At 44.7% G+C, this 20,191-nt stretch overlaps 1 protein-coding gene across 1 annotated transcript in view; it reads left to right on the top strand.

Annotated features, from left to right (window-relative positions):
* Positions 1 to 15,053, top strand: part of LOC139164609 (small serum protein 2-like) — a 68,152-nt gene extending 53,099 nt beyond the window's left edge. The window contains exons 5-7 of the mRNA XM_070746988.1: positions 11,740 to 11,833; positions 13,560 to 13,689; positions 14,861 to 15,053. Coding sequence (XP_070603089.1) covers positions 11,740 to 11,833; positions 13,560 to 13,689; positions 14,861 to 14,969 — 333 coding nt within the window. The 3' untranslated portion in view covers positions 14,970 to 15,053. The remainder of the gene's footprint in view (positions 1 to 11,739; positions 11,834 to 13,559; positions 13,690 to 14,860) is intronic.
* The last annotated feature ends 5,138 nt before the right edge of the window (positions 15,054 to 20,191 follow it).

Genomic DNA, 20,191 nt, shown 5'->3' with positions numbered 1-20,191 from the left:
AAGCCAGCCCGGCTCTTCTCGGCTCGTATCGCGGAGAGGGGCGGCATACAAATCCAAGTAATAAATAAAATAAAATAAAAAAATGTCTCTCCTCTCCCAGCTCTTATCTCGAGTAGCTCTTAAGTCGAGCAGCTCTTATGTCGGGGTTCCACTGTATTTCTATCTATGTATATATATCTCTCAATCTATTTATCTCTCTCTCTCTCTCTCTCCCTCCCTCTCTCTATTTCTATGTATCTATATATATATCTATGTATCTCTCTCTCTCCCTCTCTCTCTCTCAATCTATCTATTTATCTCTCCCTCCCTCTCTATATTTCTATCTATCTATCTACCTACCTACCTACCTACCTATCTATCTATCTCTCAATCTATCTATCTATCCCTCCCTCTCCCTCCCTCTCTCTATTTCTATGTCTGTCTGTCTTTCTGTCCGTCCGTCTGTCCATCCATCCATCAATCCATCCATCTCTCTCTCTCACTCAGTCTATCTATTTATCTCTCTCTCCCTTCCTTTCCCTCCCCCTCTCTATTTCTATCCAGCTATCTATCTATCTATCTATCTATCTATCTATCTATCTATCTATCTATCTATCTCTCTCCCTCCCTCTCCCTGCCCCTCTCTATTTCTCTCTCTCTCTTTCTCTCTCTCTCCCTCTCTCTCATCTCTCTCTCTCAATCTATCTATCTATCTCCCTCTCCCTCCCACTCCATATTTCTATCTATCTATCTATCCCTCCCTCCCTCTCTATTTCTTTCTATCTATCTATCTATCTATCTATCTATCTATCTATCTCCCTCTCTCTCTCTCTCAATCTCTCCCAATCTCTCTCTCCCAATCTCTCTCTCTCTCTCTCTCTCTCTCTCTCTTTAATTTTACTTCTATGCCGTCCAATCTCGAAGGACTCAGGGCGGCTTACAACAACTAGGTAAACACAAAAAATAAAAAAGAAGTCAAATTTAACATCTAAAAAATTATAAAACCCTGATTTTTTAGAAAACCCATAAATTAAACAGTCACAACAACATGCATACTAAACATTCATATGATTTGCCCATGATAGTTGTTAATTCATGGCCCCCCAAGCCTGCCGCAAAGGAAAGTGGCCTTGTGGAAGGCCAGTAGACTGGGAGCAGTACAGACATCAGGGGGTAGTTGGTTCCATAGAGCCGGGGTGGCCACAGAGAAGGCCCTGCCCCATAGCCCCGCCAACCTGTACTGCTTAGTTGATGGGACTTGGAGGAGGCCCACTCTGTGAGCTCTTATTGGTCTCTGGGAGGTATGTGGCAGGAGACGGTTCCGTAGATAGTCTGGCCCTGAGCCATGTAGGGCTTTATAGGTAATAACCAACACCCTGAATTGTGCCCAGAGACTAATAGGACCATTTGGAGTCTCCGAACACTATCTATCTATCTATCTATCTATCTATCTATCTATCTATCTATCTATCTATCTATCTTTCTATCCATCCATCCATCCATCCATCCATTTATTGGATTTGTATGCTGCCCCTCTCCGTGGACTCGGGGCGGCTAACAACAGTGATAAAAACAGCATGTAACAATCCAATACTAAAACAACTAAAAAACCCTTATTTATAAAACCAAACATACATACAAACATACCATGCATAAATTGTAGAGGCCTAGGGGGAAAGAATATCTCAGTTCCCCCATGCCAGAGGTAGGTTTTAAGGAGCTTACGAAAGGCAAGGAGGGTGGAGGCAATTCTAATCTCTGGGGGGAGTTGGTTCTAGCGGGCCGGACCCGCTACAGAGAAGGCTCTTCCTCTGGGTCCCGCCAAATGACATTGTTTAGTTCACGGGACCCAGAGAAGGCCCACTCTGTGGGACCTAACTGGTCGCTGGGATTCGGGCGGCAGAAGGCGGTCCCGGAGATAATCTGGTCCGGTGCCATGAAGGGCGTTATAGGTCATAACCAACATTTTGAATTGTGACCGGAAACTGATCGGCAACCAATGCAGACTGCGGAGTGTTGGTGTGACATGGGCATATTTGGGGAAGCCCATGATTGCTCTTGCAGCTGCATTCTGCACGATCTGAAGTTTCCGAACACTTTTCAAGGGTAGCCCCATGTAGAGAGCATTACAGTAGTCGAACCTTGAGGTGATGAGGGTATGAGTGACTGTGCGGAGAGCCTCCTGGTCCAAATAGGGCCTCCACTGGTAAACCAGACAAACCTGGGCAAAGGTCCCCCTGGCCACAGCTGAAAGGTGATAGTCAAAACTCAGCTGTGGATCCAGGAGGACACCCAAGTTGGGGACCCTATCTGAGGGGGTCAGTGATTCTCTCCTCAGAACAATGGATGGACAGATCAAATAGTCCTTGGGAGGAAATGCCCACAGCCACTCAGACTTTTCTGGGTTGAGCTTGAGCCTGTTGGCCCCCATCCAGACCATTGCAACTTCCAGGCACCGGTAAAGAGATACAGAAAGTGGACAAAAGCATGGAAACCCCTTGCAGCTCTTCCGTGGAATCCAGATTTGTGAAGCTCCCTTCAAACAGTTTTTGTGGAAACTGGGTTCTGTACATGTCTATTGAGCTCTGCAGTGATTTTAGGAGCTGAGGTCTTGCGATCCGCTCTAACAATTCACTTTAGAGTCCGACGGTCTCTCTCAGACCACTTCGACTTTCCACCAGACCTGTGCTTGGTTGAGGACATTTTCTTTTCTCTTTCAAAAGCAGTCATTACTTTTGAGACATTTCCTCTTGAAACGCCAAACATTCGGGCACTTTCTGTTACACTAGCGCCTGCCATTTGAGCACCAACAATTTGGCCTCTTTGAAAGTCTGAGAGGTCTGCCATTTCTAGAAGGTTATAATCAATTTCCTTAAATTTCTGTTAAAAAAAAGTTAGTTTAAAAAAACATATCAAATAACAGAATTTTAAAAAAAACATTAAAATATGTCAAGCTTTGATTGATTTGAACATGTTCAAACATTATGATGCCAAACAGTCAAGTGTTTCCATTTTTTTGTCCACCTCTTGTATATTCTCTTTGTACCCAGGGAGAGAAATATCGGCCTCTGCTTAGGATTGAACTCACAGTCCCCTGATTGTGAGGCGAGAGCTCCACCTCTAGGCTATCACACCACTTCCTTAATCTTCTAGAACTGTGATGGTCAATCTATGGCACGTGTGCCAGAGGTGGCACACAGAGCCCTCTCTCTTGGCATGCGCGCCGTCGCCAGGGTCAGATCTCTGTGGCTCCGTTTCTTTCTGCAAAGAGAAGCTCATAAAAGAAGAAGATTTTACCTCTTGCTGTGCTGCCGATCTTGGCATGCCCGCCTCCTCCCGGCCACTTGGTCTTCTTCAGGTCTCTGCTGCACATGCAAGGGATATGCATGCGTGCATGTGCATGCATATTAGCGCATGCAGGCATACATTGCATTCATTGGCAGGAATTCATTGATTGATTGATTAATTGATTTTATTTATTTATAGGATTTGTATGCTGCGCCTCTCCGGAGACTCGGGGCGGCTAACAGCAATAATAAGACAGCGTACAATAATAATCCAATAATAAAAACGATTAAAAACCCATTAATATAAAACCCAAACATACATACAGACATACCATGCATAAAATTGTAAAGGCCTAGGGGGAAAGAGTATCTCAATTCCCCCATGCCTGGCGGCAGAGGTGGGTTTTAAGTAGCTTACGAAAGGAAAGGAGGGTGGGGGCAATTCTAATCTCTGGGGGGAGTTGGTTCCAGAGGGCCAGGGCCACCACAGAGAAGGCTCTTCCCCTGGGTCCCGCCAAGTGGTATTGTTTAGTTGACGGGACCCGGAGAAGACCCACTCTGTGGGACTTAACTGGTCGCTGGGATTCGTGCAGCAGAAGGCGGTCCCTGAGATAATCTGGTCCGGTGCCATGATGGGCTTTATAGGTCATAACCAACATGATGTCTAATATCCCCAGGCCTGTTGGCACAAGTGGGTCTTCAAACGCTAGTGGAAGCCAAGGAGAGTGGGGGGCGGTAAGAATCTCTGGGGGGAGCTGTTCCAGAAGGCCGGGGCCCCCACAGAGAAGGCTCTTCCATTAGGCCCCGCCAGGTGCCATTGCCATTGATGGGACCTGGAAAAGGCCGACTCTGTTGGGCATAACCGGTTGATGGGACTCATGCGGCAGGAGGCGGTCCCGCAGGTAATCGGGTCCGATGCCATGTAGGGCTTTGTAGGTCATAACCAACACTTGTATTTTATATTGTTGGTATTCCTTCCTTCCTTCCTTCCTTCCTCCCTCCCTCCCTCCCTCCCTCCCTCCCTTTGTTCATTCATTCATTCATTCATTCATTCATTCATTCATTCATTCAACTTCTATGCCGCCCAATCCTGAAGGACTCAGGGCGGCTTACAACAACAATAAAAATACAATATAAATAGATACAAGGGGATAAAAAAGAAGTCAAACATTATCTGAAACTAAAATATTATCTAAAACTAGAACCCCATTAAAAAATTATTTAAAAAGGCAGTCACAGCCATACACATGCACACCATTCATAGAGTTGGCTATCAAGGATGTAAATTTATGGCCTCCCAGGCCTGTCGGCACAGCCAGGTCTTTGTGGCCTTACGAAAGGCCAGCAGGGTGGGAGCAGTACAGACATCGGGCAGAAATTGGTTTCATAGAGCCGGGGCAGCCACAGAGAAGGCCCTCCACCATGGTCCTGCCAACCTGCATTGCTTAGTCAACGGGACCCGGAGGAGGCCAACTCTGTGAGCTCTTATTGGTCTCTGGGAGGTATGCGACAAGAGTTGGTCCCATTGATAGGTTGGCCATGAGCCATGTAGGCTTTATAGGAATTGAATTGAATTGAATTGATCATCAGTACTGTAATCTTACTGTAATTACATAAGAAATCAATGTTATTTGCTTTGATCCTACACTCTCCACTAAAAAACTCTTCAACCATGATTTGTGCACTGGAAATAAGAGGCAGAACAGATCGCTGTTTTGCCACAAATCATATGCAAGATTTTTGATTTGCTAAACTCTAAAAAAAATATAATCAAACATCCCTCTCAGGCTCAGTCTACAAAACCAGACGAAAGGGAAGTCGTAATTCCATTTCAAAGGCAAATCTATTATCATGTGGGAACAAAACAAGGACCCCTAATGTGAGAACATCTCAATGAGAATAAACCTGAAACACTAGCCTGAACAACATTTCAGAGAAAATGAGTCGTTCCAATATCTATAAACCACGGTGTCATAAAAATAACAGAGGAGGTCTCTAAGGACAGTTCTCTTGAGTTTGATGGAAAAGAAGTAAACAGATAATTATGGGGTTTTCTTACTGCTCTGGAGTTTTGGTATTCCCAGAAAGTGAAAGTCACGTCTCAGCAAAAATTCCGTGTCAGACTAAAGCTGGAGTAAACAGCTCTGTGTACCTTCACCAGAAACATGTCCTACAAGAGGTCCATGGGAGAGTATGAAGTGAGCAGAGCCAGAGAACAAGTTGGTAGAAATAACATAATGCGAAACCATGTGAGCTGGTAACCAAGACTTGCATGGAAAGCAAGTCCATTCTGTCAAATGCCTTCATCAGAAACATCTCCAGAAGAGATCCATGGGAAAGTAGGCAGATCCCCTCTAGCTCAACCAGATTCTCCATCCAAGTTAAGGTTCATCCCTTGTCCCCACACCAGTGATGGGCTCCTACGGATATGGCCAAGTACACCGAACTGATAGTAAAATTTTGGATAGGTACACAGACCCAGTCGATTTTTTTTTTCTTTTTTTCCCTTCTGGGCTCTGGGTATGTTTTTCCTATTGCAGTAAATGAGGTTGAATGTGTATAATTTTAGAAGAGCTCTCTCTCTCTCTGTGTAATAAGTATGTAATATGTAATATAAACACATACAGTTTATGTAGTAGATTTGTATATTGTTGTGTGCCTGAGTGTAATATGTATGCACACATACGGCATATATACATAGAATTAAATACACTGCTCAAAAGAATAAAGGGAACACTTAAACAACCCAATATAACTCCAAGTAAATCAAGCTTCTGTGAAATCAAACCATCCACTTAGGAAGCAACAGTGATTGAGACTCAATCTCATCTGCTGTTGTGCACATTCAACTTTGTACAGAACAAAGTATTCAATGAGAATATTTGCTGAATTCTAAAAAATAAAATAAAAGTCAAGCATCCCTTTCAAACTTAGTCTGCAAAACCGGAATGAAAGGTAAGTTGTAATTCCATTTCAAAGGCAAATCTATCATCCTATGGAAACAAAACCAGGACCACTAACTTGACCACATTTCATTGAGAATAAACCTGAAACACTAGCCTGAACAACATTTCAGAGATAATGAGTCATTTCACTATCTATAAGCCATGCTGTAATAAAAATAACAGAGGAGGTCTCCAAGCACAGTTCTCTTGGTTTTGAAGGAAAACAAGGAAACATAATTATGGGGTTTTCTTAGTGCTCTGGACTTTCGGTATTCCCAGAAAGTGAAAGTCACGTCTCAGCAAAAATTCCGTGTCAGCCAAGAGCTGGAGTAAAACAGCTCTGGGTCCCTTCACCAGAAACATGTCCTATAAGAGGTCCATGGGAGAGTACGAACATCACCTTGAGCAGAGCCAGAGTACAAGTGGGTAGGACTAACACAAGACAAAACGATGTGAGCCGGATAAGACGGAGTGACTGTGGGTTCTGCCTCCCAAGGACAATCCCATCTGTCCATCCATAACCCTGGGGGGGGATTATTGACCCCCTCAGAGAGGGTGCACAACTTGGGCGTTCTCCTCGATCCACAGCTCACATTAGAGAAACATCTTTCAGCTGTGGCGAGGGGGACGTTTGCCCAGGTTCACCTGGTGCACCAGTTGCAGCCCTATCTGGATCGGGAGTCACTGCTCACAGTCACTCATGCCATCATCACCTCAAGATTCGACTACTGTAATGCTCTCTACATGGGGCTACCTTTGAAAAGTGTTTGGAAACTTCAGATCGTGCAGAATGCAGCTGCGAGAGCAATCATGGGCTTCCCAAGATATGCCCATGTTACACCAACACTCAGCAGGCTGCATTGGTTGCCAATCAATTTCCAGTCACAATTCAAAGTGTTGGTTTTGACCTATAAAGCCCTTCATGGCATCAGACCAGAATATATCCAGGACCGCTTTCTGCCGCACGAATCCCAGCTACCGATTAGGTCCCACAGAGTGGGCCTTCTCCGGGTCCCGTCGACTAAACAATGTCATTTGGCGGGGCCCAGGGGAAGAGCCTTCTCTGTGGTGGCCCCGACCCTCTGGAACCAGCTCCCCCCTGAGATTAGAACTGCCCCCACCCGCCTGGCCTTTCGTAAGGTCCTTAAGACCCAAGTCTGCCGTCAGGCATGGGGGAACTGAGATAACTTCCCCAGGTCTATACTGTTTATGTATGATATGTTGTGTGTATGTTTTCTTAAATTATGGGTTTTTAGTTTTAATTATTAGATTTGTATTGTTCATTGTTTTTCTATTACTGTTGTGAGCCGCCCCGATTCTATGGAGAGGGGCAGCATACAAATTTAATAAATAAATAAATAAACCAAGAGAGAAAGAGTTTGCATGGAAAGCAAGTCCATTCTGTCAAATGCCTACATCAGAAACATCTCCAGAAGAGATCCACGGGAGAGTATGCAGCTCCTGGTGAAGTTAGACTTAGGGGTTCAGGTGGGCTTGTTACTCACGTACCTGCCTTCCAACTGTGTGTCAACAGCCCTGCCTGTGCTACTCGAGGAGGTGGCCAGGTTGGCGGTGGAGTTCCCCGGACTTATTGTCCTGGGGGACTTCAATCTGCCGTCACTCGGCGGTTCCTCTGGATTGGCACAGGAGTTCATGGCCACCATGACAGCCATGGACCTGACTCAAGTAGTTCAGGGTCTGACTCACGAGGGTGGACACGCACCCGATATGATATTCCTCTCTGAGTAACAGAGAGGGGCAGCATACAAATCCAATAAATGAATGAATGAATGAACAAACAAACAAACAAACAAGTAGTAAACATCTGAGACTAAGGGGCTTAGAAGTGTTGCCTTTGTCATGGTCAGATCATTTTCTACTGCGGCTTAACTTCCTGGCTCCAATCCTTCCCTGCAGGGAGGTGGAACCGATTAAGAGGTTCCACCCCAGATGCCTGGTGGATCCAGAGGGTTTTCAGAGGGCGCTTGGGGTTATTCCAGATACACTCGTTCACAGTTCAGCAGAGTCTCTTGCTGAGGCCTGGAACAAGGCTGCAGCGGAGGCTCTTGACCGGATTGCGCCTTTGCGACCTCTCCATAGAGCTCCATGGTTCGTAGACCCCATAGAGCTCCATGGTTCAACGAGGAGCTCCGGGAGTTGAAACGCCAGAAGAGACGTCTGGAGAAGCGATGGAGGAAGAGTAAGTCTGAATCCGATCGAACACTTGTAAGAGCTTTTATTAAGACTTACAAAGTGACGCTCAAGGCGGCAAGATGCGTGTATTATGCCGCCTTGATTGCATGAGCAGAATCTCGCCCGTCCGCTCTGTTTAGGGTGACCCGCTCCCTTCTTAATCAGGGGGAAGTCGGGGAGCCCTTGCAGAGTAGTGCCGAGGACTTTAATACATTTTTCGCTGATAAAATCGCTCGGATCCGGGCAGACCTTGACTCTGATTGGATAGCAGAGTCGACTGACAATGAGTCAGTCGAGGTGACTGGGGCCCATACTGGTCCACCTGTCTGGGAAGAGTTTGATCTGGTGACACCTGATGAAGTGGACAAGGCCATTGGAGCTGTGAGTTCTGCCACCTGCTTACTAGATCCGTGTCCCTCCTGGCTGGTCTCGGCCAGCAGGGAGGTGACACGGAGCTGGGTCCAGGAGATTATCAATGCTTCTTTGGGGAGGGGGTCCTTTCCGGCTCCGTACAAGGAGGCACTTGTGCGCCCCCTCCTCAAGAAGCCTTCCCTGGACTCAGCTGTACTTAATAACTATCGTCCAGTCTCCAACTTTCCCTTTATGGGGAAGGTTGTTGAGAAGGTGGTGGCGCTCCAGCTCCAATGGTCCTTGGAAGAAGCCGATTATCTAGGTCCTTAGCAAGATAGCAAGTGAGACAGGCCTGGTTACAGCACGGAAACTGCTTTGGTTGCGTTGATGGATGATCTCTGGCGGGCCCAGGACAGGGGTTTATCCTCTGTCCTGGTGCTTCTTGACCTCTCAGCGGCTTTCGATACCATCGACCATGGTATCCTTCTGCGTCGGCTGGAGGGGTTGGGAGTGGGAGGCACTGTTCTTCAGTGGTTCTCCTCCTACCTCTCCGGTCGGTCGCAGTCGGTGTTAGTGGGGGGTCAGAAGTCGACCTCGAGGTCTCTCCCTTGTGGGGTGCCTCAAGGGTCGGTCCTCTCACCCCTGCTATTTAATATCTACATGAAACTGCTGGGGGAGATGATAGAAAAAAACTCTGGTTATTTTTGGATCCAGGGGCCAAAGGTTAGTTGAAAATAAGTCAAAGATTTAAGACAACGAAATTGCTTTTCCCCGGTGTTATCAATGGCATTTGGGGATGAGAGAACTGACCCCTGAAGAACCCCCCAAAGGAGAGGCCTAGGGTTCGATCTCTGACTGCCCCTCACCAACACCGACTAAGACCGATCGGAGAGGTAGGAGAAGAGCCACCGTAGAACGGTGCCTCCCACTCCCAACCCCTCCAGTCGGTGCAGAAGGAGACCATGGCCGATGGTATCGAAAGCTGCTGAGAGGTCAAGAAGCACCAGGATGGAGAAACAACCCGTCCAAGGCCCGCCACAGATCATCCATCAGCACAACCAAAGCAGTTTTGGTGCTGTAGCCGGGCCTGAAACCAGACTGATAAGGGTCAAGATAATTCCCCTCCACCAAGACTCCCAGGTGGGAGAAGGCGTAAAAAGGTGGCAGACGGTGATATGGGATTAAAGTATGTCTCCTTCCATCTGTAGTGGGGTCAAATTCCATCAATACCAATGTAGAGTTTCGCTTCGGAAGTTTTGCTTCTTTTTTTAACTTTTTATTGATTGATTGATTGATTGATTGATTGATTGATTGATTGATTGATTGATTTTGTCAAATACACAATGAGGGTTTTAGTGGGTATATACATAGTAAAATACATGATGAAGGTTATAGAGGAGATACTCATAGGAAAATATATCTAAGAAAGAATAGAAGAGAAGATATAGGAACATATCAATGAAAGAATAGAAGAGATATAGGAATAGAAGAAAGGTATAGGAGATATAGGAGAGCAATAGGACAGGAGACAGAAGGCACTCTAGTGCACTTGTACTCGCCCCCTACTGACCACTTAGAAATCTCTTTAATTACATTCTATTTAATAAATTCTGTCTATTTAATTACATTCTGTTTATTTAATTATACAGTATACCAAAAGTTTTGTTTCAATACATATAACATTGTCATTCTGCTTGGCAAAGCATGGGGGAAGATATCTAAAATTAAAAATTATTCAGGTAAAGTTATTCAAATGGGGAGGATTTCATACAGTGATTGAAACAAAAATGATTTTCCCCGAAAACTTCATCAGGCAACTATGGGAATTACAGTCCATAAACTTTTTGTCAATTGTAAGCACAATGCTGGATTTCTTAAAACATAATCCTTAAGAAATTGACTTTATGATGTTTTGAGTATTTTCAAAACCTACTTACTGATGTTTGTAAGTTGGGGGCTACTGATAATTTAATTTGACTGCTGTGCCGCCCAATCCTGAAGGACTAAGAATGGCTTACAACAATATAAAAAATACAAGAACAATTAAAAGAAGTCCAATATACAATTCTAACTATAAAATCCAAATTAAAACTCATACTAACTAAACAAAACATGCATATACTACATTCATACAATATGGACATGATGGTTATTAATTCATGGGATCCAGGCCTGCTGGCAAAGCTAGGTCTTCGTGGCCTTACGGAAAGCCATTAGAGTGGGAGAAATACAAAAAAAATTTTTTGGGGGGGGGGGAATTGATTCCATAGAGTCGGGGCAGCCACAGAGAAGGCCCTGCCCTGCAGCCCCACCAACCTGCATTGCTTAGTTGATGGAACCCAGAGGAAGCCAACTCTGTGTGCTCTTAAGGGTCTCTGAGAGGTAGACGGAGATGATCCAATCTCAAGAGACATAAGTACAGTGATCCCTCGGTTTTGGGGGGGATGCGTTCCAAGACCACCCGTAAAAAACAAATTTCCGTGAAGTAGAGGAAAGATAGTTTTTTATGTATTTAATGAGTATTTGGACTTTCAAAACCCACCCTTTCATTAAACAGTCATTCTACAATGTTTCTCAGCTGGAACTACATGTGATATCCTACGAGTTTCTTTAATATACAGTAGTACGGTAGAAGAATTTTAGGAATTTTTAATGGATTTAATGAATTTAAGCCCCCTTTGAAAACCAGTGAAGTAGCAAATCCACGAAAGACGAACCGCGAAGTAGCGAGGGATTACTGTATAACCAATTGCCAGGCACCTGAATTTTGATCACATGATCATGCGGCTGCTGCAAAAGTCGTAACCATGGAAAGTGACTGTTTCCCAGCACCATTGCAACTTTGAACGTTCACTAAGTGAACCGTTGTAAATTGAGGACTGCCTGTATTGAAGGGGACATTCAGAAAGATTTAGAACAGCAGGTTTCTGAAGCAACCACCAAGTTCTCGGGTGACTTACTTTCTTTCCTGCTTCCTTTCTCAGAGAGTCTTCTTCAGCCTGCTCATCCTCTCTATCATGCTAGCTACATGCGAAGGAGCCTGCTTTAGCGATCCCTTTAAACCTCAGTTTATAAATGGTAAGTAACCCAACTCTTTATCGAGCTGAACAAATCATCTAGAATCCTGTATCCAGTTTTGGTCAGCACACTATAAAAAAGATGTTGAGACTCTAGAGCAGAGGTTCTCAATGTTGCCGTGGCCACTTAATGCAGTTCCTCATGTTGGGGTGACCCCCAACCAGAAGTCTAGCGCCAATTTTCCCAAAGATCTTTAAGCTGATTGGCAGGAGAGTCAGAGGGACACCCCCACTGTAAACGCCTGATTGGTTGGATCATATCCTCCATTGATGTATTTTACTTTATTATTATATCTTCACTCCTATCCTTTCTTTCTTTCTTTCTTTTTTCTTTCCTTCCTTCCTTCCTTTCTTTCCTCTCTTTGATATCTCATTAACCCGCATTATGTATTGGATGGACTAACTAACTATGTGAGTGACATAGGGGAAGGTTTGGTAGGGAAGGTTTGCCTATTTGCCGATAACTCTAAAGTGTGCAATAGGGTTGATATTCCTGGAGGGGTCTGTAATATGGTAAATGATTTAGCGTTACTAGATAAATGGTCAAAGCAATGGAAACTGCAGTTTAATGTTTCCAAATGTAAAATAATGCACTTGGGGAAAAGGAATCCTAAATCTGAGTATTGCATTGGCAGTTCTGTGTTAGCAAAAACTTCAGAAGAGAAGGATTTAGGGGTAGTGATTTCTGACAGTCTCAAAATGGGTGAACAGTGTGGTCGGGCGGTAGGAAAGGCAAGTAGGATGCTTGGCTGCATAGCTAGGGGTATAACAAGCAGGAAGAGGGAGATTGTGATCCCCTTATATAGAGCGCTGGTGAGACCACATTTGGAGTACTGTGTTCAGTTCTGGAGACCTCACCTACAAAAAGATATTGACAAAATTGAACGGGTCCAAAGACGGGCTACAAGAATGGTGGAAGGTCTTAAGTATAAAACGTATCAGGAAAGACTGAATGAACTCAATCTGTATAGTCTGGAAGACAGAAGGAAAAGGGGACATGATCGAAACATTTAAATATGTTAAAGGGTTAAATAGGGTTCAGGAGGGAAGTGTTTTTAACAGGAAAGTGAACACAAGAACAAGGGGACACAATCTGAAGTTAGTTGGGGGAAAGATCAAAGGCAACATGAGAAAATATTATTTTACTGAAAGAGTAGTAGATCCTTGGAACAAACTTCCAGCAGACGTGGTTGGGAAATCCACAGTAACTGAATTTAAACATGCCTGGGATAAACATATATCCATCCTAAGATAAAATACAGGAAATAGTAAAAGGGCAGACTAGATGGACCAAGAGGTCTTTTTCTGCCGTCAGTCTTCTATGTTTCTATGTTTCTAACTAACTAACCAACCAAACAAACAGACAAACAAACAAACAAATAAATGAATAAAAAGGCTCGACGTGCCACCTGTGGCACCCGTCCCATAGGTTCGTCCTCACCGGTGTAGGGTCTCCTGCTGTTGAATTTAGATGACCTACAAGGTTCCTTCCAACTCTTGTTATTCTGTTTGAGATCTGTTTTACCCACATTTCCATCAAAGGTCTCCTAAACCCCCGACCACATTCATGCAGAGGTTGTTGGCTCATCAGGGGTCCTTACCAATAGGATCAATAAGTACTATTGAATGCTTTGTAGCAACGGCAGAGGATTTGTGTACTAGTCGCCTTTGTGCAATAGTAGGTTTGGCGCAGCTTCAGGTTCAATGGGAGTCTTTTTTTCCCCTAGGGAAAGTGGTGTGGCCCACCAAATGCCTGGATCCCCATGATAAGAAAGAGCATCCCATTGGGTCTGGGTGGAATACAGCCGATTGTCTGCGATGCAACTGCCAAAAACACGGATTAAGTTGCTGCCACAGGTAAGAAATAAGGCTATCTTTTGGACCAGCCTATGGGGGTTGTGAGTGGGAGACCCTGTCCTGCTATGCTTCTCTGGGCTTCATGCCTACTTCCAATCAGTGTTGGTGGGACTACAGAGGTGGGTTCCTTTTACCTTTTCCTATAGGCCCCTTCTGGTCTTCTCCTCTCCTCCCCTCTCCTCCCCTCTCCTCTCCTCTGTCTCCACTCCTCAACTCTCCTAATCTTCTCTCCTCTCCTTTCCTCTCCTCCTCTCCTCGCTCCTCTCTTAATCTCCTCTCCTTTCCTCTATCTCCTCACTTCGCCTAATCTTCTCTTCACCTCTCCTCTCTTAATCTCCTCTCCTCAACTCTCTTAATCTTCTCTCCTCTCCTCTATCTCTCTCCTCTCTTAATCTCCTCTCCTCAACTCTCTTAATCTTCTCTCCTCTCCTCTATCTCTCTCCTCTCTTAATCTCCTCTCCTCAACTCTCCTAATCTTCTCTTCTCTTCTATTCTCTCTTCTCTTAATCTTCTCCTCTCCTCTTCTCTCCTCTCCTCTCCCATCCTATCCTATCCCATTTTTCCATTCCATTATTCTGTTCTATAATGACCCATAAAGAACTATAAGTAGCTATATCATTGTTATAAATAAACGCATATTTTAATAAATGATGATTTTCATGATAAGCACCCATAATTAATCCAAGTTATTATGTGATCTTTGCCTCTTTGGCTAATGTTATTAAATTTCTAGAGTTCTGCATCCACGATGGCGTACTTACTGGCCAAGGGTGCAGGTCTCCAACAAGGGAGACCTTGTACTTTTGCAAGAAAACATAATGGTATCCAAAATCAATTCTTAAAGTGTCCAAGTTCTGAAATTTCTCCGTGCAGAGGAGGATTTCCAAAAATTGAGTTTGTAGAACCAAATTAAGCAAGGGTGCTATTCCCGTCCTTTCCCTACTGATTCACAAATGCTTTGCCCACGTATGTGCCCAAATTGGTCAGAACCGTCTGAATTCTACCCCTGAAATAAAGCCTTGGCTACATCAACATTTCTCCCCAGGAAGTTCCTATAGTTTTGTGCAAGGTCTAAAGTGGCAGATGATCCTAGGTGAACTTGTCAATTAAGGTCAAATTTGACTGACCATAATTCTTTCTTCTTTCTCTCCCCCCCCCTCCCCCTGTGAAGGTATGGTGGTATTGCCGTAATGCAAGGATGTAAAACCGTGATAAATCCAGAAACATGTAAACATGAATTCTATCGACTTGACGACCCATCAAAGCGCTGTGACGTCTGATCCCTTCACATGGATGAAGCTGAAATAAATGTGATATGAATAAATGAAACTGAATAAATCCCTCACACAAGGGTCTTAAACTTTTTCCTTGCCTCTTCTTTTCACTAAATAGTAATCAAGTTAAACACAAGTTGGGGCTTGAGAGGTAAACCATGTGTAGCTGGGAGATATTGCCTGCATTTGTCTGGCATTGTGGAGCAAGCAAACATTGCTTGAGCATTAATGTTGTTTCTCAAAAAGCCCCATAGAGAGCAAGAAACAATTGAAAACCTAACAAGCATGATCAAGGAAATGGGCCACCTCCCTTATGATTCCAGGTTGCAACGCCTTGGACTCTTCAGCCTTGAAAGACGACGTTTAAGGGGTGACTTGATCGAAGTGTATAAAATCATGCACGGGATAGAAAAGGTGGATAGAGAAAAATTATTTTCTCTATCACACAATAGTAGGACAAGGGGGCACTCCCTAAAGCTCATAGGTAAGAAAGTGAGGACAAATCAAGTGAAATATTTCTTCACCCAGAGGGTCGTTGGTTTATGGAATTCACTTCCAGAAGAGGTCGTGACAGCTGTCAGCCTTGATAGCCTCAAGGCAGGATTAGACAGATTCATGGATGTCAAGCATATAGATGGTTATTGAAACCGATATCCAAGTGCTGCCTCTATGTTGGTTGAGGCAGGCAAGATTCCCTTGAGTACCACTTGTTGGGGGGTCAAGCGAAAGGGAGAGTCTTGCCTTCCCTTTCTGCTCAAGATCCCCATGGACAATTGGTGGGCCACTGTGTGATACCGAATGCTGGACTCGATGGGCTTTGGCCTGGTTCAGCAGGGCTCTTCTTATGTTCTTATGTTCTTAAGCCACAACACAAAACTTCTAAATACATTTGACAGCATTCCTGTCAAACAGACAACAAGTGGTCAAATTAGGAAGCACCATATCCACCCCCATCCCAGTTAAAAGCGGTGTTTCCCAAGGTAGTGTACTGGGACCAATGCTCTTCATTCTCTACATCAATGACCTTTACGATTACATCACAAGCAACTGTGTCCTCTTCGCCGATGATGTAAAACTCTTCAACACCACCGATAACACAACTACTCTCCAAAAGGACCTGAACTCTGTTTCTGAGTGGTCTAACACATGGCAACTCCAAATCTCAACTAGCAAATGCTCTGTCCTACACATTGGGAAGAAGAATCTGAACTTCAAATACGAACTGAATAATCTAATTATCACAGATAATCCCCACTCGGTTAAAGACCTCAGTATACTAATAACAAAAGATTTAAGTGCCAAAGCACACTGCAACAACATAGCCAAGAAGGCTTCAAGAGTTGTAAACCTAATTCTACGTAGCTTCTGCTCTGGCAATCTCACACACAAGAGCTTACAAAACTTTTGCCAGACCCATCCTCAAATACAGTTCATCTGTTTGGAACCCATATCGCATCTCAGACATTAACACCCTTGAAAATGTTCAAAGATACTTCACCAGAAGAGCCCTTCATTCCTCCACTCAAAATAGAATACCCTACGAGACTAGACTTTCAATCCTGGGCCTAGAAAGCCTAGAACTAAGACGCCTTAAACAAGATATAAGTATTGCCCACAAAATTATATGCTGCAACGTCCTGCCTGTCGGCAACTACTTCAGCTTCAACCACAACAACACAAGAGCACACAACTGATTTAAACTTAATATTAACCGCTCCAAACTTGACTGTAAAAATATGACTTCAGTAACCGAGTTGTCGAAGTGTGGAAGCCATTACCGGACTCCATAGTGTCATACCCAAACCCCCAACACTTTACCCTTAGATTATCTACGGTTGACCTATCCAGATTCCTAAGAGGTCAGTAAGAGGCGAGTACAAGTGCACTAGAGTGCCTTCTGTCCCCTGTCCTATTGCTCTCCTATATCTCCTATACCTTTCTTTGATTCCTATATCTCTTCTTCTATTCTTTCATTGATATGTTCTATTACTATATCTTCTTTTCTATTCTTTCATAGATATATTTTACTATGAGTATCTCCTCTATAACCTTCATCATGTATTTTACTGTGTGTGTGTGTGTGTGTATATATATATGTGTGTGTGTGTGTGTATATACGGCCACCCGCCGCTCGCCCGCCCTTCGCCGCTCACCCGCCCTTCGCCCGGCCACCCGCCGTTCGCTCGCTGCTCGCCCGGCCACCCGGGTTCGTCTTTGACTTCGGGACTCAGTTGGGAAGCCGCGCAGCTGTTTTAAAATGTCGCCGCCGGCATGTCCCGAAGCCAAACGAACCCGGGTGGCCGGGCGAGCAGCGAGCGAACGGCGGGTGGCCGGGCGAAGGGCGAGCGAACGGCGGGCGAGCCGGGCGAACGGCGGGGCGAACGGCAGGTGGCCGGGCGAAGGGCGGGCGAGTGGCGGGCGAGCCGGGCAAACGGCGGGCGGCCGGGCGAAGGGCGGGCGAGCGGTGAACGGCGGGCGAGCCGGGCGAACGGCGGGGCGAACGACGGGTGGACGGGCGAAGGGCGGGCGAGCGGCGAACGGCGGGTGGCCGGGCGAACGGGTGCTGGGGGGGGCTTCGCCCTCCCGCCAGCAAGAGGGGGAAGACCCAGGGAAGCCGCCCAGCAGCTGATCTGCCCGGCGCCATCTACGCATGCGTGCCCATAGAAAAAAAGGGCGCGCATGCGCAGATGGTGTTTTTACTTCCGGGTTCAAAAATCGCCATATAGCCATTTCGCAATGATCGGGCTCGCAATACCCGGGGGATCACTGTATAGACTTTCTGGGTTTTTCAAACCTGAGATTTCTCAGTGCCAAGGGCTGACCCTACCATCTCCTTCCTTCCTTCCTTCCTTCCTTCCTTCCTTCCTTCCTATCCATCCACCCACCCATCTATTTATTTGTCAAATGTGTATAGGATAGTAGTAGTTTGTATAAACATAAGTAAAAAGTAAGGATAGAAGAGGACAATAGGACAGTAGGACAGGGAGAGTAGACCCAATGGTGCGCTTATGCACGCCCCTTACAGACCTTTTAGAAACAGGGAGAGGTCAACTGTAGACAATCTGAAGTTGAAGATTTTGGGGTTTGGGGAAGAAACCACAGAGTAAGGTAGTTCATTCCAGGCATTGATCACCCTGTTGCTGTAATCGTGTTTTCTGCAGTCGAGTTTGGACCAGTTTACATTGAGTTTGAATCTACTTTAAGAACCAGTAGTGGCCGAGAACCTCTAAAATTCTGGGTTACAGGACCTGCAATCTGCCAAGTTTGGATCCCAATATGTTTCTTACAGAGGAACCTGTACATCATCTTTTAATGACCCCATAACCCCCTGCGGGATGGAGTCTGGGCAACTGAATGGAGCGGAGTATTTATTGGCTGGATACCCTTCCTGTCGCCAACGTGCAATTTTTGTTGCAGCAGATATATTCTCATCGGACCCAGAGAGAGAAATATCTGTCTCTACCCAGGATCGAACTCACAGCCTCCTGATTGTGAGGCAAGGCAGGGCTCCACCTCTAGGCCATCACACCCTTCAAATCTCTTGCCTGTAAATGCAGCTGAATACATCTTCCACCTAAGCGTCTTAGTCTCTTGCCTTTTATTAGCCTTGAATAATAACTTTGTAAATGTCATGGAAATGCTGAAAGGTGGCACAGCGACATTCCTCAACCCCGTATTTATCCGTATGGAACAACTTCAAAATTCATCAGGAGATTTGGAACAACAACAGATAAACTTGAGGACTAGATCTTGGGCCATTAATTTGTTCAAATGACAGAAAAACGTGTTTGCATGAAAAATAAAAGAGGGGTGTCATAAGAAACCTTCATTTCCTGTACAATTCAATGGTGCTGATAGCAAATGGAAAGTCAGATAATGAGTCTAAAAGTTTATTATTCATTCATTCATTCATTCATTCAATCAATCATTTGTTCATTTATGTATTTATTTATGTATTTATTTATTATTATTTATTTATTATTTATTTATTTGTTTGTTTGTTTGTTTGTTTATTTGTTTGTTCGTTTGAATTCTATGGAAGGGCCATCTAAGTAAGGCTTTGTATATTGCCAACACCCAAAGATCTACAGCACATAGGGATGGCTCTTTGAAATGAAACATTATTATTGTTGTTGTTATTATTATTATTATTATTATTATTATTATTATTATTATTATCATCATCATCATCATTATTATCATTATTATTGATTTATTTATACTGCCCCTTTACCATGTTAGCAATAGCACTTTTGAACAGAGCCAGCCTCTTGCCCCCACAATCTGGGTCCTCATGTGACCCACCTCGGAAGGATGGACGGCTGAGTCAACCTGGAGTCGGTGATGAGATTTGAACCGCTGACCTACAGATCTAGCAGTCAGCTTTAGTGGCCTGCAGTACTGCATTCTACCCACTGCGCCACCTCGGCTCTTTATATCTTGTGGATTAAGTGGATTATGTTATGATTATGTTAAATGGATTATGCCCTGAAAGTGATAACAGGCTACCAGGGAAGGTGAGTGGTCAGGAGAAAGCCTGGACGTCTTCTTTTCTGATGTGCTCCAGGCAGTGACATCACGTTTCATCATCAGATTCTACTCTGAAGATTCTCCTGGGCATCTCGGAATGTCCGGTGTTGCCGTAGGGACCGGAGTAAAAACTTTTAAATGATGCCATTTTAACTGACCAATCTTTACTGGATGCTGGCAGGCTAGAGGCAGCATCTATCTTTGCCATTGTTCAAATTATAGCCTTTTCCCCATAATGGCAGGTAGGAATTGGGGACCCTGACTCTAGGAAGGGATGCCTTGCTCCTCCAGGAGTCTCACTGAGAGGCCAATAGGGTGTTAGACGCACAGCACAGCTGGGGAAAGGAAGAGGTTTGGGGGTGGGCTACCCAAGGGGAGGAAATGGGAACCTCGATAGGGAGCAAGTCGGAAGAAAACCAGTGGGGCGAGCCATCTCTCAGTCCAATTTTGGGAAGTTCTTGACTTCTTTTTCTTGGATTATGGACCTGTATTCAGTGGAGTTTCATGCCCACTTCCAAGAAATATTTCCCAATGTAGTTTTTGATGGAAACTCATCCCTTCAAAGGTTTAGGGGGAGGGCCTCATGGAACAGAGTGAGGGAAAGAAACAGGTATCAGAAAACAGAAACCAAATATCAGTCTGAACTACCTTGCATTGTTTGTCTGGGGCCAAGAAGACAGTTGGGCGTCCTTTTAAAG

The sequence above is a fragment of the Erythrolamprus reginae genome, chromosome 3 (assembly GCF_031021105.1).
Source record: "Erythrolamprus reginae isolate rEryReg1 chromosome 3, rEryReg1.hap1, whole genome shotgun sequence".
Taxonomy (NCBI): domain Eukaryota; kingdom Metazoa; phylum Chordata; class Lepidosauria; order Squamata; family Dipsadidae; genus Erythrolamprus; species Erythrolamprus reginae.
This window is presented reverse-complemented; position numbering and strand designations above follow the sequence as displayed.